Source organism: Galendromus occidentalis, unplaced genomic scaffold (genome assembly GCF_000255335.2).
Source record: "Galendromus occidentalis unplaced genomic scaffold, Mocc_1.1 scf7180000075612, whole genome shotgun sequence".
Lineage (NCBI taxonomy): Eukaryota > Metazoa > Arthropoda > Arachnida > Mesostigmata > Phytoseiidae > Galendromus > Galendromus occidentalis.
In genome coordinates this window covers 811,550-837,249 of record NW_003803602.1, presented here as the reverse complement: position 1 = coordinate 837,249, position 25,700 = coordinate 811,550, and the positions used below count along the sequence as shown (strand labels likewise).

General features: G+C 52.2%; 3 protein-coding genes across 3 annotated transcripts; all 3 read left to right on the top strand.

Annotated features, from left to right (window-relative positions):
• Positions 1–1,744: 1,744 nt before the first annotated feature.
• On the top strand, positions 1,745–4,901 carry LOC100903151 (glutamate receptor-like). The gene is made up of 9 exons (XM_003737770.1): positions 1,745–1,780; positions 1,949–2,049; positions 2,125–2,206; positions 2,339–2,500; positions 3,064–3,205; positions 3,409–3,512; positions 3,983–4,096; positions 4,217–4,506; positions 4,640–4,901. The coding sequence occupies exons 1-9, from the start codon at positions 1,745–1,747 to the stop codon at positions 4,899–4,901; spliced, it is 1,293 nt and encodes a 430-aa protein (XP_003737818.1).
• Positions 4,902–6,572: 1,671 nt separating this feature from the next.
• On the top strand, positions 6,573–11,162 carry Sf3b1 (splicing factor 3b subunit 1). Its single transcript, XM_029112200.1, has 6 exons — positions 6,573–6,761; positions 6,862–8,620; positions 8,736–8,975; positions 9,086–9,419; positions 9,542–10,294; positions 10,427–11,162. The coding sequence occupies exons 1-6, from the start codon at positions 6,675–6,677 to the stop codon at positions 11,094–11,096; spliced, it is 3,843 nt and encodes a 1,280-aa protein (XP_028968033.1). The 5' UTR covers positions 6,573–6,674; the 3' UTR covers positions 11,097–11,162.
• Positions 11,163–12,944: 1,782 nt separating this feature from the next.
• Positions 12,945–15,722, top strand: LOC100902862 (serine/arginine repetitive matrix protein 1). The gene is made up of 7 exons (XM_003737768.2): positions 12,945–13,051; positions 13,132–13,246; positions 13,371–13,427; positions 14,091–14,141; positions 14,326–14,394; positions 14,474–14,524; positions 14,651–15,722. The coding sequence occupies exons 1-7, from the start codon at positions 13,039–13,041 to the stop codon at positions 15,507–15,509; spliced, it is 1,215 nt and encodes a 404-aa protein (XP_003737816.1). The 5' UTR covers positions 12,945–13,038; the 3' UTR covers positions 15,510–15,722.
• Positions 15,723–25,700: the final 9,978 nt, after the last annotated feature.

The following is a 25,700-nucleotide window of genomic DNA, read 5'->3' as shown; positions in this document are numbered from 1 at the left end:
GAAGTTCCACTCGAGTTCACCGAGTCCTCTCACGTCCCTCTCATGCAGAGATACGGCCTGGATGGAGATTTGTGAAACATAGGTACATATTCGAACATATCCATATTTTCATTCATGACTAAGAAAACTCTTCCCGACCGGAGTTCTCTGTGATTCCTCACGAAATGGAAGACCTGCTTCATGCACTGCTGTCCACTTCATGATTCGACTCCTCAGTGCCTCGGCGAAGACTGACGAAATGCTCCCCGTTTGGCTGGGTGAGCTCGTCACCTATCGTCGTCTATGTTCGGAAATGATCAGGTTGCGTTTCCGTGCTCCAATCACGCACGAGACTCAAGTCCATGGACACAGAGTCCTTAGCGACCAAAGCCTTCCGATCATCCATTGAGCATTTCTATGAAGAATTGATTTCCTGTGGCCCCTCCTTCCCTATTCCCTATGGATTTGATCTTCTTCATTTCCTCGCGCCATGCTCTTAATTTCAACTCATGGGGGCCGCGTGTAGCCCGAGGAAAATGGCCTAGGCTTTGCGACCTCGAACGAATTCTCCCAGTCGTGAGCTCAGGGAGACTGTACGTCATTCGTAGTAAAGAGCGGATGTAAACATGAGAGTCAAGCAATAATATTTTATGATATCTCCGAGGTTACCTCGATACAGACTTCTGATAATCAAGACTCATGAATAATTCGGAACCTCTCCGTAGCAGGACAATGGGCGATGAATTCGATAGGGCTCTCGATGACGTCTTGTGAATTTTGTAGGTCCCTGAGCCTCATGCCGTTTCGACGTCTCCGTTCGAGATCCAGAGAGAATCCGAGAGAAAGACGTCGATCTCTGAGCCTCGACGACTTCACGGAAATACTTCATGATAGCGTACGACTAGTTTATATACGAAATATAGACTAGTGAGATGGGGCTTTGTCTACAGAAAGTGTCGTCCGTTCCGCTGCTTGAAGCAGACTCCGAAGCAATAATCCGAGACAGAGAGCGAGTTAATTCCTCCACCCAGGTCGTCAGGAATCGTGTTAAGCCGTCCGATATCCAAGAAATACGACGGGTGTTCTGATCGAGCGTCGTGCCGTCCCGTCCAACCTCCCAGCATCAAACCTTGTCACTGAAAGATGAGCCTTCCGATTTGGGGGGAAAATCATTCGCCAGGACTCCTGAAGCTATTGTAAGTTAGATTCGAATCCCCATGCCAAGGACTCGTCTCGTAACCCTGGCTCCTCGCCGAGCATCGGAATCGCAGGTAATGGGTACTCGAAATTATCCGCCTGTTTAAGCGATGAATTTCCCTGATAGGTTTCCGGCTCCTAGGATAGCATCCGACTTTTTAATTACGTTTGAGGCTTAGAATAATGACTGCTCCGGGGCATTCAGATCGATGACAGACTCGGAGATCCCTCCGATCTGGGAGACTGATTCAATGAGCGGAACATTATTCCTCGTCAATGTTGGATTCGAGTTCCGCGTGAGACAGGCTTCAGTAACCCCCCACTGTATTGTCATTCGGCTGCCACTCGAGTGTTCATAGCCGGGCATCTGATCGAAAGTCTATCCGAAATATAGACTCCACTGATCCGTGATCAGATACTCGTATCCCTTGCGCGCGTCCTCCGTGGAGGATACGTGATCAGGATACCAGCTTCACACGTGGGGAGCGTGTCCCCGAGCAGCTCATTGGTATATCTTGTATTCACCGGTCCTCATTCTCTGCCGAGCATCCCCGGATCGATAAGTAGAATGAATGATTCGATCCTGCGAATTGCAAGTTTCACGGTAAGTTTCCCTATCGCTCTTCTCCTCGCTCGATCGGGGATCTTCCGAGACCCTGAGGACACCGGCAAGCGCTCCAGGGAAGGCTCTTCCTTCGGTTGCTTTGAGCAGCTCGCCGATCGCGAATGAGTTATGCTCACGCATAAGCTTGGGGGAATCTTGATCTTTCAGTACCCGCCGTACCATGTGCTGTATGAAAGAGATGGCCACCGAGCTGTCAGCGGGATGTATGGCAAGATTCTCCAAGTGCTCTCAAAGTCCTTGGGCTTCAGGTACAGGCATCGTGCGTCTCCAATGAAACCTTTGAGATCATTTGATTCTCTCCTATGGAATTTTGTGCGTTTCAGTTACAGCATCACGGACGCAGCGGCATGGGGCATAAAAATCAATAACACGTGGAATGGAGCCATCGGTCTTCTTGACCGCGACGTTAGTAGTTGGAGGCTCGAGCATTCAATCCCGTTCCCTGTGTCTCTGAGAAACTCACACTTGAAAGATTGTCCGAGCCCCGGGCCCCTACCCGAAGGACTAGACTCTGATGGACTGTTCTGTTATCTCCAGGAGGCAGATTTGGCGCTCTGTGGCACGATTCCAACAGCTGAAAAGCTAGTTGTTGCGGCTCCCACACCGATGATCAATCCAATCGAAATTATCATCTTCGCGGGAAGAGAGACTCGTTTCAGCAAAGATCCCTTTGCGGTGCTCAGACAGCTGCATTATGACGTAAGTTGAAGTACGAGCTCGGAATCCTAGGGATATTCTTTGGCAGCATCACGAATTGGACGACCCTTCTAATATTGAGAGTTGGCATTCGGGAGCCGTGCTCGCTCGAGGGCCCCTGTAGATATGATAATCGTGTCGGCTCGATTGGGGGATCGGCCCAATGTCTCTCGAGCTTTCTGCAGTAATTCAGGGGCCCTGAGCAGCTCGTAGTCGAGAACCCCCCAGGAATAGCCGATCCTCGCATGTGTGAGTCTCGCGTCGCGTTATACCATGCGTGACCGTCGCGTCGTCCGCTCGTCACAATCAAAAGCTTCTGGAGTCCTTGCTGGATTCGGGAGCTCGGAGCCCGGTCGACCCAGCCCTAATTGGCTGTAAGCTTCGGGCGAGCGTGTGGAATTCATTCATTCATGGAATTCATGAACTTGAAAAAAAACAGATCTCCATCAGACAGAACCCCCGGTGGGGGCCTCCCGAGCAATCTTTTCCACCCCAGAAGCGCAGAGCCGGTGCACCAACTCCGGGAGCGCACGAGCTGGTTTTCAGATACGCGAGTCTTCCGACAGGTGTGGATGGCTCTCGCGTTGGGGATTCTATTCGTGTCCTCGCTGCTGACCGCGTCTCAAATCCTCCTCACAAGGACTCCGACTTCTGCGGAAGCCTGTCTCCGGAACATTTTCCTTCTATTCGGCGCTACCTGGAACGAATGTAGGTCTTACGCTCCTCGACAGCTCAAGCACTCGAGGGTTCCGCCATTCCGTCGTCTTATGAATGTGCGGGACTTTCCCTTGAAGGTGATGCTGCCAATTCTGAGGGCGCGGGGAGCCTCATAAGCTCAGATCACCAATAAATTATCTGACACCCATCATGAGAATACTCGACGAATATTAACGATCTGTCCTTCTGACCAGGCAGCGGCGAACCTCCGAGATTGAACACCGCTCGAATGTTCTGGATAACTTGGATATTGGGTATAAGCGTAATCTTGATGAACGCGTATGCCGGTCAATTGAAGGTTAGACCGACTCCTCCGAGCACATTTCCCGGATACTCGAAAACACTAATTAGGTCCGCTAAGATCGGTGATTCCCGCTCGAAAGTCGATCCTTAAAATAGGATGGTACTCACCATCCATGGAAAGCCGCACCATTCGAATCAGAGCTCCGTAGGAAATATAGAAGATCAAGCTGACGAGTAACTGACCGGTCTCTTCCCAAAAGTCTGTGCGGTGGATGCCAGGGAATGCTGAAAAATTCTCAGATTGCTCGGGTCTGATCTGGTCTGATATTGGTCTGTGAAGAATCGCTTGCGGAGCCTTGCTCGACTCGGGGAAATATAGAGAAACAAAAATCGAACACGTACCGACTCGGGATCCCGAAGCCTTAGCTTGGTCATGAGTCATGATACTCCAACAGCTTTTGGATGCAAGTTCCTCGGATGCTTTGCGTCTGTTTCATTGGAAAGTTGCCTTTTTCTTCCTTCAAGGGTGCGATGCTCTTCAAACCTGAAAAACCTCGCCTAAACAAGCTTTGGGATCTGCACCAGAGGCCTCATCTGAAAGTCTATGTGCCTGAGAATAGTGTCGAGTTCATCTTGAAGGTTTGTTTCTCCAAATCCAAGACGGGGAGAGCTTTTCGGAAAACCAACCAAGCTGTGGTAATAGTCATTCACCGTATCCTGGGAGATACCAAACGGCTCATATCTGACTCTCAATTCCAGATATCGGACAAGAGTTTCGTCCGCCAATTGTACTCTAGGATTGTCGAACAACACAAAACGACGAGACCTGCGGCCACCCTATTCAGTCCGGATATTCTATCATCAGTTCTGTCGACCAGCGCGGCCGTCATTGCAAGTCGCCCAGCATGCGCTCGAGCCGCCGCTGAAAAGTGCAAGACGAGTCCGATCGGTGAACTTTATGCCGGTACGGAGATAGTTTATTCTTTCAATGCCGTTTTATTCCTCAACAGGAAAATGCAGGACTCCAAACGAGCACTCATCAATTTGAGGTACGAAAAAAATACTCAACTATCAGCCATCGGGGAAAAGATCAAGAAACGGATTCGGTCCGGAAAGTCCTGAGAATTCCCAAGTAATCCTTTATCATAGCAAAATCATTGAACGGAAACGGTTTCCCCTCAGTATCCGACGGCTGAACGAGGCGGGACTCTTGCTCTCCTGGTTCAGAGAAGTGGCTGGGGCTTGGACGGGATGCCTTGGGACAGCCGTTCCTGATGGCCATCAGCTACAATCGCTTCATGTTGCGGAGATCGAAGGAATTTGTTACATCGGTCTCATTGGACATTCGCTCGCCTTGATCGCCTTTGTAGTGGAGAGGATTGGGATCCGACGGCGTCCGATGCTCATGACGACCGGAAGCATCAAGAAAAATTATGATTCCTGAGATTCAAAGCTTTGATTTCGATGTAACGAATTAATTCTCTCCTCACGAGCGAGATAATCCTGCTTTCTCATTCCTCATAAATAATTGGAATTAGCCGATTAGAATCGCTATCAGAACAAGAAATTCCCTGGAAATTTCCGGGACTTTGAGCGCTCCGCTCTTTCAGCTCAAGCCGGATCCGGAGCGCTCTCCCAAGACGGTTTTCCGCTCATGATGAGCGCTCCCAGGGTAGAAGTAGAGATTGTGAAATACGAAATGAGAATGGATGACGAGAAATGAGAAGTGATGAACCTCATCCGTTCCATCACTCGGAGGCCTTTAGAGTTCCAGAGTTCAGGTCCGCGGGCGGCGGAAACATTGCGTGGGATAAACGCAGGGCAGATCTTGCAGGTGCTCCATTCCTGCGGTGAGGCTTGAAACAAGCTAGAGCGAAATTCGAGCAGACGTGAGGTCTCTTGCTCGAAGCTCTCCGCGTACTCCAAGATTCACTGTCGAGCGTCGCGGATCGCGAAGTCAGGTATCGATTGGGATCTTGTCCGCTCTACGACACGGAATCGCACGTTTCGACTGCTATGCGAATTTCGGGACAGAGATTACAGCTATTGAGTTCGGGTGCTGATGGGAGCGAATAGCGGACATTCGAGAGCCCTGATAGATATTTGGGGTGAGAGAGCGTGTTCGGACCGGACCGCCTGAATTCATCATCATCATTCATGCTGCGCGCTGCAGACGAGAAAATAGCGCGCGTCGTGATTTCTATCCGAGGCTTTGTCGAAGATCATTTCATCATTGTTTTGCTTGGAGAGTAAACATGGCCGGTAAGTGAAACGGAAGCTGTTTCGTAACGTTTTCGAAGTTAACCATTATTTCCGATGGTTTACCTCATTTAATGTAGTCCACTAGGATGTCCCGACCTCAGTCCACCAGGGACGGCAGGAATGGCGGAGTTTCAAAGCCCCTGTATTCGTGCCGCTTGGCACCGCCTAAGTACGCTCTGAACGATCTCGATTTCGATGCGAATCGTTCCCGGAATGATAACCTCCTGTGACAGAGACTCGGCAGACCGTTTAGCATATCTCTGGGCAGCGAGTTCTAGGTCGAGCAATCTCTCGATGGAGCGTCGAGCGGGAGCTCCAAGATTCCAATAATTGAGAATTTGTGACGGTCGTGCCGATGACCATTCGGATCCAGAATCATTCGACGGGATGGTTCGTGCTCCACGACCCGGCGAATGAGAACGTTTTGATTCCGAATTTCGTTCCCGAAGCAGAAAATCTCGACCGAAAGAAGCATATCGTCTCCTTCTGAGGCTCTCATCTGCCACCCCCTGCAGCCACCGAGCCCTTCGTGCACGCGGAATAAGCTGTCGGCTGTGTTGTCCATGCTGCACCGCTGAAGGTTGCGGGATACCGAACTCCACCGAACCTTAAACTCGAATGAGCATGAGTTCGGTCGGAACGGATTACGCGTTTGAGCGGTGTTGATGAGCGAGATTTGCAGTCGGAGATGTCGATCGCTGGTTCTCCTTTCGGACGCATTGATCGGAGAGATCCTCGGCGGGTGTAGATGGTTCAGGGGAGAATGTCATGCCTACATCACCCTCGTATTCACCTCCGGGATCTAGTTCGAAGCGTATTCAGACGCTCCGAAGAGTAACGAGAGTCAATACTTTTTCCAGACGTAGACGAAGAGTTGGCGCAACTTCAGGCGGCGAAGAAGAAGCTGGCCGAGAACGATGGAGTTCCCCTCGGGGCTGGCGAGAACACTCCATACATGGATCGGCAGCTGTACAACTCAAACAAGAATAGGTTCGACGGCTACGTGACCTCCATCGCGGCCAATGATGATCTGGACGCCGACGTGAGTATTCTTTCGCCTCCTCGAATTCGAGAAGTTGGTAGAGGTCCATGAAGCTGTCATCGATTTTCTGGATCTGAACTCCTTCGATCTTGCATTCCAGGACGATGATATGGAAGCTCAGCCTGCGAACATCCAGGCTCCTCGGAAGGTCAATGCTCAGAAGTTCCTCGAAGAGGTCACCGACAAGAGCTACGATCCGTTCGCGGACAAGCGCGTCGCCCGCATCGCCGATCGCGAGGACGAGTACCGCGCCCAGCGCAGGAAGCTCCAGATATCACCCGAGAGAATAGATCCCTTCGCAGATGGAGGGAAAACTCCCGACATGCAGTCGCGCACCTATGCGCATATTATGAAGGAACAGGCTCTGCGTCGCGGCGAAGGGAACGACAAGAAAGTTCCCGAGTCGAAGAGTGAGTCGAAAAACGGCGGGGAGCCCGAGAAGAAGAAAAGACGGTGGGACGTTCAAGAAACGCCTTCGTCTGGTCCAAAGAAACGCATCGGAGGATGGGAGCAATCAGAGACCCCGTCTCGGACGCCTTCAGTCATGACCCAGCAAGGTCCACAGGAGAAGTGGGCGGAAACGCCCGGTCGGCTCCCCGTCGGAGCTGAAACCCCTGTCCAAGCTCCAAGAATGTGGGAAGCGACTCCAGCCCATCAGACCCCTGGTCACGCAACGCCGGGAGCTGAGACCCCGGGTCACAAAGCGTCAACCCGACGCAATCGCTGGGACGAGACACCGCGAACTGGAGAAACGCCGAGTCACTCGGGTTGGGCAGAAACTCCGCGAGTCGACGGCTCCATCGACAAACTGGAGGCTGCGGCGGCAGCGGCGGCCACTCCGTCTTCTAAGCGGCGCTCCCGATGGGACGAAACTCCTTCGGCAGCGACGCCGTCTATGACGCCGTCAGCGGGAGCCGCGACTCCTTCGATGACTCCGGGACAAATGACACCGGGAGCGATGACGCCGTCGATGACTCCCTCGCAGGTTTTCACTCCCGGAGGGTCGACGCCAATCGGGGAGAAGGCCGCCGCTCTAAGAACGCCAGCCGCGCACATGATTCCAATGACACCGGAACAGATGCAGATGTTCCGTTACGAAAAGGAAATCGATGAGCGCAATCGTCCGATGTCCGACGAAGAGCTGGATTCGTTGTTCCCTCCGGGCTACAAAATCCTGCCACCGCCCTCGGGATACATACCGATCCGAACACCAGCGAGGAAACTCGCTGCAACACCAACTCCCCTGGGAGGCTTGGGTCCGGGAGGAGGTTTCTTCTTCCAGAAGGACGAGCCGGTGAAAAACGTCGACACGCAGCCGAAAAACGCCTCGCTGCCTCCTCTCAAACCCGAGGACATGCAGTACTTCGACAAGCTCCTGACCGACGTCGACGAAGACCTTCTGTCTCCGGAAGAATCCAAGGAACGGAAAATCATGACGCTCCTCCTCAAGATCAAGAACGGAACGCCGCCGATGAGGAAATCGGCGATGCGTCAAATCACAGACAAGGCTCGCGAGTTCGGCCCCGGCGCTCTCTTCAACCAGATTCTGCCGTTGCTCATGAGTCCCACGCTAGAAGACCAAGAACGGCATCTTCTGGTCAAGGTCATCGACAGAGTGCTGTACAAGCTCGACGACTTGGTTCGTCCGTATGTCCACAAAATACTTGTGGTCATTGAGCCGCTCCTCATCGATGAGGACTACTATGCCAGAGTCGAAGGAAGAGAAATCATTTCCAATTTGGCGAAAGCCGCAGGTCTCGCGACCATGATCTCAACAATGAGACCCGATATCGACAACATTGACGAGTACGTCAGAAATACGACAGCAAGAGCGTTCGCAGTTGTCGCATCTGCGCTCGGTGAGTAAAACTCTTGGATGTGCCCGTCGAATTTAGCTGGAAAAATTCCAACTGGATCCTATTTTCTCCGACGCTCTTCCACATTGACTGAGTGAGTTTTTACCCTCGATTCCAGGTATTCCGGCTCTTTTACCTTTCCTGAAAGCCGTTTGTAAGTCGAAAAAATCGTGGCAGGCCCGTCACACCGGAATCAAAATTGTTCAACAAATCGCTATCCTGATGGGGTGCGCTATCCTCCCTCATTTGAGATCTCTCGTTGAAATCATCGAGCACGGTTTGGTTGATGAGCAACAAAAAGTCAGAACGATCACGGCCCTGGGACTCGCTGCACTCGCCGAAGCAGCCACGCCGTACGGTATGGAGAGTTTTTTTCTCGGCGAAAGAGATAGCGAACCGCCCTTCTCATCCATTCTCGATGCCTTACCGTACGCTGGCCGAAAACTCAATCTGCATTCCCTATTCCAGGTATCGAGAGTTTCGATAGTGTTCTGAAACCTCTGTGGAAAGGTATCCGTACCCATCGCGGCAAAGGACTCGCCGCCTTCCTGAAGGCCATCGGTTATCTCATTCCGTTGATGGACGCCGAGTACGCGAATTATTATACTCGAGAAGTGATGTTGATTCTGATCCGAGAGTTCCAATCGCCGGACGAGGAGATGAAAAAGATCGTGCTCAAAGTGGTGAAACAGTGTTGCGCCACGGATGGTGTGGAAGCTCAGTACATCAAGGACGAAGTCCTTCCGCACTTCTTCAGACATTTCTGGAATCATCGCATGGCTCTCGACAAGAGGAACTACAAGTAAGTCATCGCCGAGCGCTCGTGAAAATAATAGACGGGTGGTCGGGGAACGATGGGTCTAGGTGGGGGGAAAGCGAGATGGGGAAGCCCGGCACTAATCTTGGTCGTCTTCTCTATTCCAGGCAACTCGTTGACACCACAGTCGAGATCGCCAACAAGGTCGGAGCTGCTGAGATCGTCAACCGGATCGTAGACGACTTGAAAGACGAAAACGAGCAATACCGAAAAATGGTTATGGAAACCGCGGAGAAGATCTTGGGAAATCTTGGAGCGGTCGAGATCGACTCGCGTCTGGAAGAACAGCTCATCGACGGTATTCTGTACGCCTACCAAGAACAAACCTCTGAGGACATGGTCATGCTCAACGGTTTCGGCACCATCGTCAACGCTCTCGGGAAGCGAGTCAAGCCGTACCTACCTCAAATCTGCGGAACCATCCTGTGGCGTCTGAACAATAAGAGCGCCAAGGTTCGACAACAGGCGGCTGATCTCGTGGCGAGAATCGCCGTGGTCATGAAAACGTGCGAGGAAGAAAAACTCATGTCCCATCTGGGTCAGATTCTCTACGAGTATTTGGGCGAAGAATATCCGGAAGTTCTTGGATCGATCCTCGCCGCGTTGAAAGCCATCGTGAACGTCATCGGAATGTCGAAAATGAATCCTCCTATCAAGGATCTTCTGCCCCGTTTGACCCCTATCCTGAAGAATCGACACGAGAAAGTACAGGAAAACTGCATCGATTTAGTTGGCAGAATTGCCGATCGCGGTGCCGAGTACGTTTCCGCCAGAGAGTGGATGCGAATCTGTTTCGAGCTGTTGGAGCTTCTCAAAGCACACAAGAAGGCGATCCGAAGAGCGACTGTCAACACTTTCGGGTAAGCGAACTCGTGCGCCAATATCCGACGGGTTTTAAATACCTACATATGTGCATCCATTCATTCTCAAGAATCTTCACCGGTACTACCCCTTGTCAGCTCGGTCTAAAGGAGATTTTCCTCTGTCCACAGATACATCGCCAAAGCCATCGGACCGCATGATGTCCTGTCCACCCTTTTGAATAATCTCCGAGTACAGGAGCGTCAGAATCGTGTTTGCACAACCGTCGCCATCGCTATCGTGGCCGAAACCTGTTCCCCGTTCACCGTTCTCCCTGCTCTGATGAATGAATACCGGGTGCCTGAGATGAACGTGCAGAACGGTGTCCTCAAATCATTGTCGTTCCTCTTCGAGTACATCGGCGAAATGGGCAAGGATTACATCTACGCGGTGACACCTCTTCTTGAAGATGCTCTCATGGACCGCGATCTCGTCCACCGACAAACAGCATGCTCAGCTATTCAGCACATGAGTTTAGGCGTTTACGGATTCGGTTGTGAAGATGCTCTGACGCATCTTCTGAACTACGTCTGGCCGAACATTTTTGAAACGAGTCCGCACTTGATCCAAGCTTTCCACGGAGCGGTCGAGGGCATGCGAGTAGGACTCGGGCCTGCACGTATTTTGCAGTATTGTCTCCAAGGACTGTTCCATCCGGCGCGGAAAGTACGTGATGTATATTGGAAGATCTACAACTCTCTGTACATAGGATCCCAGGATGCTTTGGTTGCAGCATATCCGCGAGTGCCGAATGATGGACCTAACCGCTTTGAACGATATGAACTTAGCTATGTACTCTGAAAAAATTACAGCGATAGAGTAACGTCATTGTTTACTTCATGTACTATAATAAAGCAACCGGCGAAACATTAGAGACGGCGCTCTTTATTGAATGGAGGGATTTCTTTGGACCTTGGCGAAAGAAGCATGAACAGGGAAGCGTCTCTCGAAGTTCATCATCCAGGGAGAGTGACTTCATTATTGATCCGATCTTACACAGCATCGATCTCCCTTCGGTCCGTCGATCGCGATCCTATCACGATATCCGCCTTGAGGCTGAAATTGCCAATGATGTAGCGGCGAACCTTGAGAGCCTGGCCATTCACTGCGGTAAATCTGGAAGTCATTGGTAGCAACGAAGGAGATTTGAGCCGCTTCCAGAGATCGGTACCCATCGTAGTTAGATCCGCTCCTGTATCAATCCGGAAATTCACTTAGCTGCCGTTGACATAGACATTCGCGAAGGCGCGGCCTCGCGTTCCAGAAGAATCGCAGGTCGTACTTGATCCAAGAACCGAAAGGGAGTGACGATTGTCTTCCGGTGCCTGATTTAGCATGAATCTACACACCTTCTTGATATGGCCTTTCCGGTGACAGTAGCTGCACGTCGCCCGGAGGGAACGGCAGGTCCGGCGGGCGTGCGACTCACCGCTGGTAGAACAAGTCTCCTTCGCTTTCCGCGAAGTCGCTGCGGTGTTCCCGTGCTTAGCATTCTTCCCTTTATCGGTATCACTTTCCTGATTTCTGAAGGTTTTCCACCACAGGCTGCTCCGGAATCCGAGCCAGTTGGCGCACTGTCTCCGGAGCCGGAAGAAGGTATTATACTACAGCCGCACTGTCGGGGTCATCTCAACCGCCTCGCGTTCAGCCGGCGCGTGCCGCAAAGGGCTGAACGGACTATGTTAGGTTAGCCGGCTTCCCCCTCAAGGATTAGGCAACCATCTACGAAGGGAGAAACATTGTGTTCCCGCCCTTCGGTTCAAACCTAGTCCGCCTAGCTCTATCGAAAAGTGAACGGAGCTGAAACAAATCTCACTCGCTTCCACATCAACGCACGGAGCACTTGTTTCCTCGTGTCTTCCCCACAGAGAACACTTCAGTTACCCGAGAACTGGAGCACTACGGGTAGAAGGTCACGGAGGACTTCGTAGTTTCCCCAGTAAAAAAAGCCAGTCCCCCAATTCTGTTCCAAATGTGGAACATGAGGCATCGTGTTCGCTCCGAGCTCTGTTAGGATTCGGGAACAGGATATCGATCCCCGAACCAAGTTCTCGAAGAGCTAGTAGACCTCAAGAAGCCCAGAGGTTCGGTCATCACCCTGTGGACAGGGATGGCTCGCGAGAGAGAACAACCGGTTCTTGTCTGCTCTTCCGTCCGCCCAGCTCGCGGTCCGGAATGTGCGCGGAATTCTCAGGGAGACATACCTCAACTCCTCCCTCCGGTGACCCTCTTCTGCGGCGGCTCTCCGTTTCTTTCTCTTCTAGCGGGTTTCCCCGAACTCTCTAAGCGGGCATGGGAAACTCACTCGACAGATCTTATGTAAGGATCTCTCGACGGGCAGTGATGCAGATCTCTTCACTCACATCCGCTCCACAATTCGTTTCCTGATCTCAGTATCGACAGGACTGTCTCGCCGTCGCGGATCACCGACGTCGGACTTCGACGAAGTCGTCGACGACGAATCATTTTCTTGACCTCCGCGCTCTGATTGGGGGTAAAGGATCGCCATTACGCGAGATTTCTCGCGAAGCTTCACCACGACAAATAGAGGTGGCACGCGCCCTCAAGGTAGATTCGAATTTTGGCGCCGAAACTATTAGGCGCCAACCGAAGTGCCAGAGCTGTGGATCTCCTTGAGAACAGATCCTCGACAGCGTTCACTCCTAATCAGAGCGCGGATTCGTTTTCTGCGCTCATGAGTTCCCGTTGACAAGTGGCACCAAGTTTCACAAAAGCCAGAGATATGATTGGCTGGGGTATGATCAAATGAGTAGTACGAAATTCCTATGCTAACTATATGTCATTCAAAAATTTCTCAAGAAAATTGCTTCCATAGGTCAAGAAAATGATTCGTCGTCGACGACTTCGTCGAAGTCCGACGTCGGTGATCCGCGACGGCGAGACAGTCCTGTCGATACTGAAGAGATCAGGAAACGAATTGTGGAGCGGATGTGAGTGAAGAGATCTGCATTACTGCCCGTAGAGAGATCCTTATATAAGATCTGTCGAGTGAGTTTCCCATGCCCGCTTAGAGAGTTCGGGGAAACCCGCTACGATATCTGCTCTTCTTTCCAGCATGGCGAAGAAACGGAGAGCCGCCGCAGAAGAGGGTCACCGGAGAGAGGAGTTGAGGTATGTTTCCCTGAGAATTCCGCGCACATTCCGGACCGCGAGCTGGGCGGACGGAAGAGCAGAAAAGAACCGCTTGTCCTCTCTCGCGAGCCATCCCTGTCCTCAGGGTGATGAGCGAACCTCTGGGCTCCTTGAGGTCTAGTAGCTCTTCGAGAACTTGGTTCGGGAATCAATATCCTGTTCCCGAATTTTAACCGAGCTCGAAGCGAGCACGATGCCTCATGTTCCACATTTGGAACAGAATCGGGGGACAAGCTTTTTCTACTGGGGAAACTACGAAGTCCTCCGCGGTTCTGGGCGGGAGAACCTTCTACCCGTAGTGCTCCAGTCCTCGGGTAACTGAAGTGTTCTCTGTGGGGAAGACACGAGGAAACACGTGCTTCGTGCGGTGGTGTGGAAGCGAGAAGCGAGTGAGATTCATATCAGCTCCGTTCACTTTCCGATAGAGCTAGGCGGACTAGGTTCGAACCGAATGGCGGGAACACAACAGTAACCGCGGACCGAGTAAGCCTGCTGGGCTGAGGGATGGGGCCGACTGCTGTCTGTGGAGCGTTCTCTATGATTTGGGTTACGTTTCTTCCGATGAAATTCGTGACGCCCGGCCGTCTTTATCTGCATTCCGAGTCATCTGCCCTGAATTTCGAGCATCCATGTGTTTTTCAGGAGGCGATCAAGGGCGCCGCTCGCTGAAGTTTCCCAGGACGATTCAGACAGGTTAGTGGCATCGTCAGCGAATGGACCATAGCTCAGTTATTCCATAGGCACGAGAACGAGGATTCCTTCCGCTTGAAGTCCACCCCGTGAACTTAGCATGCCTACCTTCCTTCCATCCATCCGTCCGTCGGGGGGAGCCGATGGGGCAACGTTGGCTAAGTGACATTACGATTTTCAATTCCAGAGACCCGAATCAGAGAACAGATTCTAGCGTTAGAAACTCGAGTTTTTCCCTAGAAACTTCGCAAAGGAGGTAAATTCAACGCCAGCCCACTCAAATCGATGCAACTTGCCTATAGCGCACACTTTCTTGACTGTCTCTTCATCTTCAGAGTCTCAATCTTCACTTCAACACCCATACCGGATCGGGGAGATCGAAACCGGTGAGTGCATGCATGTTCATCGGCCAAAGTTTGGAGCACGTAGAAGATAGACAGCGTTCTCGATTCTCGATCTCGGAGTATATCGGGCTCGTGGAAAATCTTTTGTGGAGACTCGACTCGTTTCAGCCGGCCAACTCCGAGCGGCAAGCCTGCGGGGCCCAGCAGCAAACCAGCAGCAAGGCCCCCTAGGACAAGTGACATCAGGGAAGAAGTCGCCGAAGAGGATGCCCCGTCAACCTCGGGGTTCGCGGTTCCCAGCGGCAGAGCACCGGTTAGAAGCAAGCCCCGAGCAATCAGCCCAGAGAACGTCGCAGAAGAGGAATCTGCACCGTCTACGACACCGACTGATGAACCCTCCGGGAAGAGGAGAGGTCGTCCGAAGAAGAACGAACCCAAACGGAGACCGAAGCCGCCCGCGAGAGCGGAACGAGATCCTTCATCAGAGCCACCGCTCTTCCCGCCGTCGGATGAAGAATCGCCTCCCGAGCCGCCTCCGCAGGAAGAGGAAGAAGAACCTCAGCCAGGACCCTCAACGAGTCGAGCGTCGACGCGCTCGACCACGAGACTCCCGAAACGATCTGCGACAGAACCGTCGGATGCGAGACCGTCGACGTCGAGCGCTTCGGCTGGTGTGCTCACCAGGTCGGCGGGCCAATCGAGTCGCAGGAAAAATACACCACAGAGTACCGTCGGCTTGACTAAACGCATGTTCGACGAGATGAAGAAACTTCAAAGCCACACCGGGTTTTTGATACCGCGGCTGCCTTTCATGCGAGTGGTCCGCGAGTTCGCTTCCAATCTTTCTGCCGCCAACACGAACTTCCGGTTCACTGTCGAGGCCATGGAAGCTCTGCAGACAGCCACGGAGTATTACGTGACAAATATGTTCTCCGACGCTGTGAGGCTGGCGAATCATGCCAATCGTGTCACTGTCATGCCGAAGGATCTGAACTTGCTTCGATCGCTTAGACTCATAGATTATTGAACTTCCAGGTGGGAACTCGAGAATAACAAGTTTTTTTCTTTGTGAGAATCTTAAAATAATTTTTGGGAGTGCGATAGGGAGGCATCTCGAAAGCTGACTTATGACGAGAATTGTGCTCGCTCGGAGTCGGAAGCAGCCTATTGTCAGGCTTTTTTATCGGGTTCATTTGTTTGGGTTTAGTCAAAACTCTAAAGGGTCGGAGTCTTGAGTCACCGTGGGCTCATTGCCATGTTATCCGACATCGATTTTCGAATTCCAGCATCGAAACATTTGCTAAGTAAGAGCTGTTCCGGTGCCGTATCCTGATTTAGCGGAATGCTCACCTTCTTTACCGTGTATGATGAAGCCTCTGGCGATCGACCTCGATGCAAATAAAAATATTAATCTACAGATGTTAGCAGACGTTGATTTTCCAAGCAGATTGTGATCTTATTGCGCTCCTGGAGGCAGATTCCTGCGCCGGTAGCAGCCCTCAGGAGAGGTGTACGGAATGTCATCCAGAGAAGAAGCACAAAGAGTCGTCATTGGAGTCCGATCAGATCCGAGTTTGAATCATAAGTGGCGCCGGAAACTCTTCGTGGCACTGAGAGACGAACTCCGCGGCCATTCTGCGGAGAATCAGGAAGTAAGACGCGGGAATGGCAAGATTCGATGGAAGATCCCAGACCAGCGCAGAGACATCCATGAAATCTACGAACTCGGTGTATTCATCTCTCACTGGGCAAAATATGTACATATTCATACTCTACTCACTTGGAAACAACAATGAGGACAAATGTTGAGAGACCCTCCAATGACGAGACCATCCGCTGTCGATGGATGCTACGGAAAATAAATATGAGGCGATGGCGGCATTCGAAGCGTACACTTCGACGTGACCTATTCGTCAGTATGTTAGATTTCGGCGCAGGTACAACGAAGTACGCAGTTAAGCGGTTAGGTCAGCTCCACACAACCGTTTCTTCATGGCTCCCTCATATAGTATCCGAGCTCCGAGGGAGAGGGGGCAACGTCATCCGTCCGCTACTCATTCTAGAACAATCGATATCTGTCTATTCGAAGAGGACGAAACTGATTTTTCCTAACATTCACCCTCCCAAAGGAACCTGCCTACTGCTTGAACTGGGGGTTCGGTTTGATTTCCCTCCCCGACCCGCTCCTACTCCGCAAAAACCCAAACACCGAGCTCATGAATCCACTCGAGCTGCTTGGCTCGCTAAGCTCCGGACCCCGGACCGCCGTTTCCATGGGCGTCGACCTCAGTGGTGGAGAATCCTTCCGTCGAGGTTTTTTCGGTCCGGTCTGATTCTGAATTCTCATCCGCTTCATCTTCGCTCTCCGCTTCCGACTCTCGTGTTTCGCGTACCTCGGGCTCCGGAATCCGCGTATCGCGTATCCAACACGTCGACGTCTCCTCTGCGGAAAAACAGTTTCAAGTGTTCACCGTGATACCTTCGCTCCTTGTCTCTGATTTCCAGCTCGTAGTTGGGCGGGGCTCAGCCCGTGACGAGAAATGAACCTCGATAAGGAGGATCCAACTTGGTTCTGTTGAAGACTTTCAACATCACAAATCACAAGGTCTTCTTCGTTTGTACTGGTTAGCGAAAGTTTTCGGAGCATTCTTGAGACTTGAGACCCATCGGCATAGAAACGCAGACATACCGCTTATCCATGATCACGGACGCCGTCTTGAGTTTATCTTCTTTGGCCATTTTGAAGTGCCAGTATCCTCCACGGATGTCCATCGTTGAGAAGAATTCATAGTTCGCGATCTTGTTGACCACCGCGATCATATCCGGGATAGGAAACGGGTCGTCCTCCTTGATCTTGTTTGATTCTCGAAAATCGATCACCAGTCGCAGTTCTCTGCTATTTCTCCTTGGCACCATCATGGCCGGCGAGCTGTAGGCCGAAATCGCCCCTTCAATTATTCCCGCGTCCACCATTTTCTCGAGCTTTTTTTTTCTTTTCGCTTCCTCCCGGTAGTGAGCAGGCCCCCTGTTCTTGCTCCTCACCACAAGTTATTCCCAAGCCAGCTCGATGCTCCAAATCGAAGCAGCCGACGTCGAATTGAGTCTAGCAAAGAGGTGTTCGGATATAGATACTCTCCTCGACTGGAACCATAGCACGATTTGCATCTGATCCGCCCAGCCTTTTTCGAGGATCACTGCATCAGACATTCGTTTCACTACAACGAGTTCAAGCTCGCAACGTCGTGTACCTAGCTCTACGGACATTTAAGTTTTGCCCACCACCTGCAGACTGGTCTGATTCACCGCTCCCAGGCGAACGGTTGTCTCCTCTATTAGCGCAGCAAAGTTCAGGTTGGTGAGCGCGTTTTCGGTAATCAAGTTAAGATAACTTCCACAATCCAAGAGTACCGGATGGAGCGTCCGTTCCAGATACATATCCACCACCGCGTCTCTCTTTTCCGGACTAGATTTCACCAAAAACGAATCTTCTAGGCATATATCCACTCGGCGCGTGTTGTCCTTGGAGGGCTCCTTTATTTTCTTCTTCGGGCAGTTCTTGGTCGAATGGCCCTGCCGGCAGCATTTGTGGCACTTCGTGCGGCACTCCCTTGCGGTGTGTCCGAACAGCATACACTTCTCGCACTTCACACCCTTTTCCGAGTCGGTCTTCGTCACCCTGGCCGATTCTCCTGCGGGTTTCGCATTGACAGTCAGCGATGCTTTCCCATAACTCGTTGCAGCAAGAAAATTTTGTCGCACAACGCCGTCACCGCCGCGAATTGCGCCTCTTTGAGCCTCTGCTGCAAAGCTCCTGGGCACGCCTTGATCAGTTGTCTCCGAACCATCAACTCGACGGAGCTCGCTCCCGCCTCGGGAACCGCCAAGTGGTGGTAATTTTCCAATTGCTCCCTTACGGTCTTCCGGCAAAAGCTTCTCGAATTCGTCGATGTAGGTATGGCGTACGTTCCTCGGCACGACGATCGCTTCCACCATCTTCTGGAGTTCATCGATCGACGGGGTAACCGTTGACTCACGCTCTTCGATATTTCTCTCGAGTCTCCGTTTGTTTGAGGACGATGAAAAGCAAGAATTTGCTCATTGCCTTAAGCGCCGTCCACTCGCTTGCCTTCGACAACCAACGGAGTTTGGTGAAAAACTCCGTCGGGTTGCGCTCGTCCATCTCTAGGACGATTCATCCACACACTCCTGTGTCTCGGTTTTCGGATCCCACCGCTGCTCTTAGATTTCGGCGCAGATACAACGAAGTACGCAGTGAAGCGGTTAGGTCAGCGGTTAAGTCGAAAAGATCGTAAGTCGAAACAGAATATCCCTTAGGAGCGCATATTAAAGCGATTTATCCGCTCCGAGCGGAGAAAAAGGTCCAGAACAGTCGAGCGGATCCTTGCGTATTCTATCTATGTACATGTCGGCGTGACAGATTCGACCTTTGAGCAGCCATCTTCTTGGACGGCGGCTTGGCTGAAACGACTCGTATGGAGCTATCTACGCAGTCGACGGCTTCGTGGTGGGCAACAGCGAAACCAAGTCCATAATCACGACAGGTACGCTCGACGATTTCATCGGCACGGAAATCTAGCAAGAAGAAGACGGCTTAAGGATGAGCTCGACAATCTGAGTTCGGCAGCCTACACGAAGAAGATTTTACAGGAATATCGGATGGCTGATTCGAACCTTGTAGCCCTAAAACCCGGGGAGTGTGGACGGGAGCGGAAAAGGGGGAGGGGGAATGTCCCGGATGAAATTCCGTCCGGTGGGGCTATGGACATGAACCTCAGGAGGCCCACGTGTCCGGACATCTCATTCGCCGAAACCAAAACGTCGAGAATTTTGGACAACTTCACCGAGAAGAGCCAGGATGAAGTGAAGCGAGTGTTCAAGTACCTCAACGGAACGACGGATTGTCGGCTGACCTACGCAGAGAAGCAGATTTTGGGGGAAACAAGGCGACCAAGACCTTCGATGACGTCGCCATTCTAGCGAATGGAGCAGTATAACGGTAATGTAAGCTCCGGAAAAGCGTTGCACTGGGGGAAGCAGACGTCGTGACTGCCAGCGGTGGAGCGGAGAACTTGATATGGCTCAGACGTCTTCTAGAAGACCTCCCTGAGGGGACAGATTGTCCTCAGTTCCTCTTCTTGGAATTGGCATGGGCAGATTTCATGGCTCTCGCAAATTAAGCAGGATTAATTCACGAAAGGAGTTGGAGAATGCAGATCGAATTCGCCTTCCCGGAACCGACTTGGTCGGGATCGTGATCATGGATGGAGGAGACTGCAGAGTGTAGGTTACTGTGAGGAATAGAATAGTGGAGTGTTTCTAGGAGGTCTTCGAACTCCTCAGGGAGCTCACGCCGCGCGTCGGGACGGGATCTTCCAGTGGTTGCTGCAGCAGCGCCAGCGTCTGACTCAGACGGGCAAATAGTCGTTGCTGTCGATGTATGGAGCTTTGTTGTCCATGGCGCCGGTGCTACATGGATGACAGACATCGGGCACGTTGTACATTTGATCACCCTGAACGGAATAGTTTCGTGATCTAGAGATGTCTGAAGCAGCCTCGAGATAATCAGGAATGGAAATGAAATGATGGTAGGGGGCCGTGGAACAGCTGCTGAGAGGGAACGGGAATCCCCGGGCGTAGAGCCCAGTGTGGTGATTGTTGAACGCTTCATCGAAGTAGGGTCCACTTCAGAGGATCGTCCTTCGGAGAACAAATCAGCTATCGGAGTGCGGACGCGCGTTCTGGAGTATCAGTGCGGAAATAATGTAGTCGCCTGATTTCAGAACGATTCGTGTAAGATCTGTGGCTTCATCTGCGAAATATTTGTGGCTTCACCGAAGAATTGTGGCGTTTCACAGAGAGAGGGAAGCAAATCAAAATACTTGAGGATGTTGCTTGGGACTTGCCGCCGATCTCGAGGATTGGACGATGCTGAGGTCAAAAACTGCTCGCAGCAGAATAGAGCTGTCAATGGCGTTCTTCGCTTTTTCGACGACAGTTCCCTCGATGACAGAGCAGGCTTCCTCGCTGAATCCGTTCCGACCGGGCGAGCTGGTTTCAGGATCGCTGTAAGTAGCCATGTGGCTAATGGAACTTGATGCACATAATTTAGCTCAGGTCAGCGCTCCGGAAAACTCGATCAGGAGAGACTATGCAGCTCGCCGCGAAAATTAAGGTCTCTTACTCGTCAGTTAGTAGTGTTTTTGATCCTTCGGGAGCCCACAGACGTCGGGGAGTATTTTTAGAAAGTTAAACCGCCGTTAATGTGGCGGCCGAGAGAGCGACGGAGCGTGCCTTCAAATCGTTTCCCTGCCAGCGTAGACAGGTAGCTGGCTGGTCGGCGGCTCGGTTGGTCTCTTGGTAGAAGTGAGCCCTCTCGCGGAACCGCGCGGGTTCCGTTCGTATCGGCGCTCAGCCAGGTCGGGCTCCCTCAGGGCTGACTCTGCCCGTGCACATAGCGTGGTAATGACGCAGCCTTAATGAAATATTTCACTTTTTTTTTCCAAATAAATGATGTCACAAGCCGTAGCCGAGGGACGTTGGCTGCGCCGACGACGACAGTGTAGGGGAAACAGGAAGCTATGCATGAGAGTGGGGATGATGTGCGCTTTTAAATTGAGATGCCTCCCTGCTCCGTGAATTCTACCTAAACCTGCGAAAGGTTTTCATGGTTTTAGGAGAGGCGAGAGAAAGCTATCGACTCATGGTGAGCCGACTTCACGCCGACAAAAACCTCATTGAGTGCGAATTTCCACTCCGAAAGCTCGACCAATTCCAGGCTCCCCCCGGTGAAGGGGAAAAATTCGTGTCACTCATGTAGAACGGAAGTGGGCTGTTTTGGTCCTATTTGAAATTCTGCGGCCACGCTTCAGCAAAATTCGAAATATTCCTCGACTTTGGGATGGAGGCGGGTCGCAGGCCGAGGAATCCGATTGGTACGCCGAGTGTTATAATATCTTGTTGCGGCAGGTGGGCATCGTTCGCCCTCCTTTTCGTAGAAAAAACCCTCGGCAACAGAATGCAATGATGATCAGCTTCGGTCTTATCATCACCGCGAGGCTCAGACCGCTTCCTGTGTCTGATGTTCGAAACTCTTCATCAGAAGCGTATAGAGCACCAAATCCCATCTATGGTCATGTCCGGGATCCATTCGGGATTCAAGCGGATTAGTGAGGCATTTCGCTTCTGAGTGAGTGGGGGGCACGACCGAGAAATGCCCCCGTCCCGGCTAACTGACAGACCGACGAACCGCCCGCCCGACCAGCCAGCCAACGAGCGAACGCCTTGAAGACGGAAGCCGACCAAGAGACGAGTCGGCTACCACCCCTCGGAGACTCACCGAGAGCAGCCGCTGCCCGCCGCCACCACCGCCCCGGGTACACTGCTGTCGTATAGCGGGCTCAGTCAGACGAGGGCTGGGACTCCGCGTCGTCAGTCCGTCCGTCCGTCCGTGAGTCCCCCGACTTGCCGGCTTGTTGGCTGGCTTGCACAAACGCCGCAGCCGCCGAACTAAATCCCATTGATGGATAGTCACGACGGGGGCAAGCATTCCAAGAGCTTCTGCTGCCCCCAGCAGTAGAAAGAAAACTTGCCCCTCGGCTAAGCTCGAGAGTAAGAAGAAAAGGAGTCGGCCAAGCAATATTGGCTTTTTCGCTCTGTTTGTTCATGACCTCGTCCAATGCTCTTTATCCGAGTGTTCCACCTGATCTCGGTGGGCAGGCAGTTTCAACCGGTCTACCGGATGCGTGTTCTAAGTGCATTACTAGCGGAAAACGATGCAAGATCTCATCGGGATGGAGTCACGGTCTCACGGATCGCTTATCAATTCATATGTGGTTCGAAAGACTGCGTCTCCGCAACTGGTTTCAATATTCCTGCTCATTGTCATGATTCCCGTGATAAGGCTGGTATTGCAACCCCTAGCACTGGGACGTGGATTCCGGATCCTCGGGTCTTCCCGAATTCCAGTGATCCCCGCTTGCCACGAACGATCGCTTCCCCGAGTCCACAATAGAGGTCTCCGTCCATGGACAGGCTCACGTGACGCTCGCCGGTGATAAGTTTTTATGTAGAGCGAGATATCGGTGGCACATGTTTCTCCCTCGTATCGCTCCTTCCGTAGGGTCTGTGTCTCATCGCAGATGGCGCCGGCGGAGACACTTCTCATTCACCGATCCATTTTTCATACTGCGCTACAACAAGTTCAACTTTTTTTAGAATCCTTATCTTAAGGTGCAGATGGCAAGCTCGACTGCTTGCTTCACCTATGATGGACAAACTTTAGGGCTGCGTTTTCACTGACGGTCGGGCGGACGACCGCCCGCCTTCCCGCCTCCGGTCCTCGCCTTTGAGGGAAATTCCCCGAGCTGAGTGAAGTGTCGGGAAACTCTCGAGCATCCTCTACGCGGATATCATCGGGGATCTTCCTGCATGCGTGAAACCGCTGCTCGGACTCCCTCACGTGTAGTTCACTTTCTCCTCTACAATCGCAAGAGATTATGGCTGTGCGGTCGTTTACTTCATCCGGATAATCGCTGTACGATCTAATGGCGCTCGCTCATTATCGTTAGTCCTCTTTCGACGTCCGACTGATGACGACTCGCGACCCATCGGTGGCTCAGCCTTTGCAGCCGTTAACGAAACTTCCTCGCCCGTATCGGCTCGAAGCTGGAAAGAGACATTGGAGGAAGTAACCCTATTTCAATTTAGGCATCTCAGCTCCGGCTCACTCTCCTCTCTCGTCGGCGCTCCTCCGCTTGGGCAGGACCGAAGACAAATTTCAATTTCGCTCCTTCGACTTTTCTCCTCGGCTCGCCAAAACGCCCCGAGGAAAGGTAGGCAGCGGTCCGCTTGCCGCCGCCGCTGCTGCCTCCGTTCGAACAGCCGGTAGTTTTCTTTTCTTGGCTGAAGCGACAGAGAAGGAGGAAGTCGGGGAGGACCGGAGATTGTGCCGTTGCAGCTTCGAGAAATGAGGTGCTTCTCCTCTGCTTGAAATTTCTGCTCCTCGGCGCCGCCGTTTCCTCTTCAGACTCCAGGTGCTCGAGTGTCTGACCTGAGCGCCCTGACTCGAAATACTTCAACGTCCATTTCGCTCCCGTTTCTTAATTGCTATGGCTTTCGATCTGAATTATTGTTTGCGTTCCAGCAGTCTCGGCACACTGAGGCTCCGTGCTAGCCTGTCGGGGATTTTGGCCGATTGTAACGAGAACTCGGTGCCCTTTTATGGAAGTTTCGTGAGCATTTAATTTTTGAGCCGAGCTCACAGGCGAGGACTCTCACACTGAGACAATCGCCCGCTTAATCTCTACTCGGGGAACATTTCCACGACCAGCTCTGTGTCCACACCGAGGGACGGAAATTCCCCGCGATTCACACGATTTTGCGGAGCCAGTTCCATCCTCTGCCTTAATTGGCCGCAACAGAAGCCGCGGGGCGTTGGCGTGGGCACGACACGGAACCCGTTTTCGCGGTCACTTGCTCGCTCTGCCGAGTGAATCAACAACGTCATTTGTTTCCCCAAATATACTCGACGAATTCTCGAGAGCACTTCCCGCGGAACTTCTCCTGGTTCGCAGCGATGGCGTGCCGGTCATCGTTAGGAGCAGTCATTGAGCGGATCAACGGAACGCTCGCTTCGTTGCGATTTCCGTATGAGCCGGTTTCGTTCTGGAGTTTATTGGTACTGCGAGCTGTTGACGTCATGGAGAGTTGACGTACACCCTCCGCGAAAGTCTGACCCGAGTCACCGACAGCTTGTAGGGAAAATCCAAGCAGACCTGCCAGGTTCACATGCGACGAGGTCTGGAGTCGATTGGTTTGCGTGATCGCGACCTATCCGAAATTCCAGACGAGGACCTGAGGAATTCCATTGCGCGTGGGCTCTGGCTGGATTATTGCATGCATGATGTTGCTATAGGATTGGCCGCTCAGAAGAGACGAAGTCGATTTCATTGTTCCCCCAGGGAGCAAGAGCTTTCGTGGTCGGGGAATCCGTCCCATGGTTTCCGTCGTATTTCAGATCGAGTCTCGAGTAACCGACTCGTTCGAAGATCCCGAGTAAGACCACTTAAAATAGTTGTAAGCGAAGTCCCCCGCTTCGGAGCCCGTCTGACGTTTGAGGGTCCTGAGATGGATTCGAGCTTGAAACCCCAGCATCGATCCTGGTGTGTGATTTTAGTTTTATTGCCTGTATCCACCCCGTCGGGATATCGATTCGATGGCGGAGAATTGTGCTCCGAAGCTTTTAGGGAACGAATTCCGAGCAGACTTCGAGTCTGCTTGCATGAAGGATGCTCTCGGACCGTTCCAAAAAAACTCAGATTTCCACGCGGAAATCGGCGATGACTCCATGCATGGGTTCCCTCGGTTCATCTTGGAGCGGGAGTCCCAATAATGTCAGAAATCGGACTCCGAGTCGTCGAGCGGCGATGCGGTCCCGAAGAAAATCCGTTCATTAAGATCTGATCCGAGAGAGCACTAGGACTCGAGCTCTGTAACTCGAGCAGGGCTGGGTAGCTACCAAGAACAGTAATGCGTGGAAGATCTCTCTTCGGATATGTATGCGTGTGATTTTGTCGAGCATCCGGGATCGGCGCCGGCGCTCCGATCCAATGCGACAGATGTTCGGCCAGCTATTTCTGTTTCAGCATTGCGCTCCATGTCATCTTATTTCTTGGTATAGTGTTTCAGAGACGGCGTTGTTGTCGGATGTCGTCGGACAACAGCAAGATCTCTGCTGCCGAGTCGAGATCGCATGGATCGAGGGCGAAGCATTGCATATGAATGTGGCTGGACTGGAGACTGCTCGAGAAGTTCGATCGAAGGCGAAAAAAAAATGATTCGGGCTCATACACCAGGGGTCCAGTACGAGGGAGGGACGAAAGTCATCTGATCGATGCTCCTCGGGGTTCCCTTGTGTCGAGAAAACTTCATTTCAGAAAATCATCAGGAACGGTTACGGCGGCGTATGATGGAGCGAGTAACAGTTGACTTGCGCGCGCGCGGGAACTCACCCCACCGAATCATCTGGAAAAGTGGGTGGAGGGCACGCCCGTTCCCTCTCGTCCTGACCTATGAGCCTGCAGGAAGGATCGAAGTCCGTGTTCGGCGAAAGAGACCCAGCTCTACTTACTCGCTCGGTGCCGCCAGCGAGCCACTCAGTCAGCCAAGCAGTCGGTCGCCCGACGAACTAAGCAGTCAG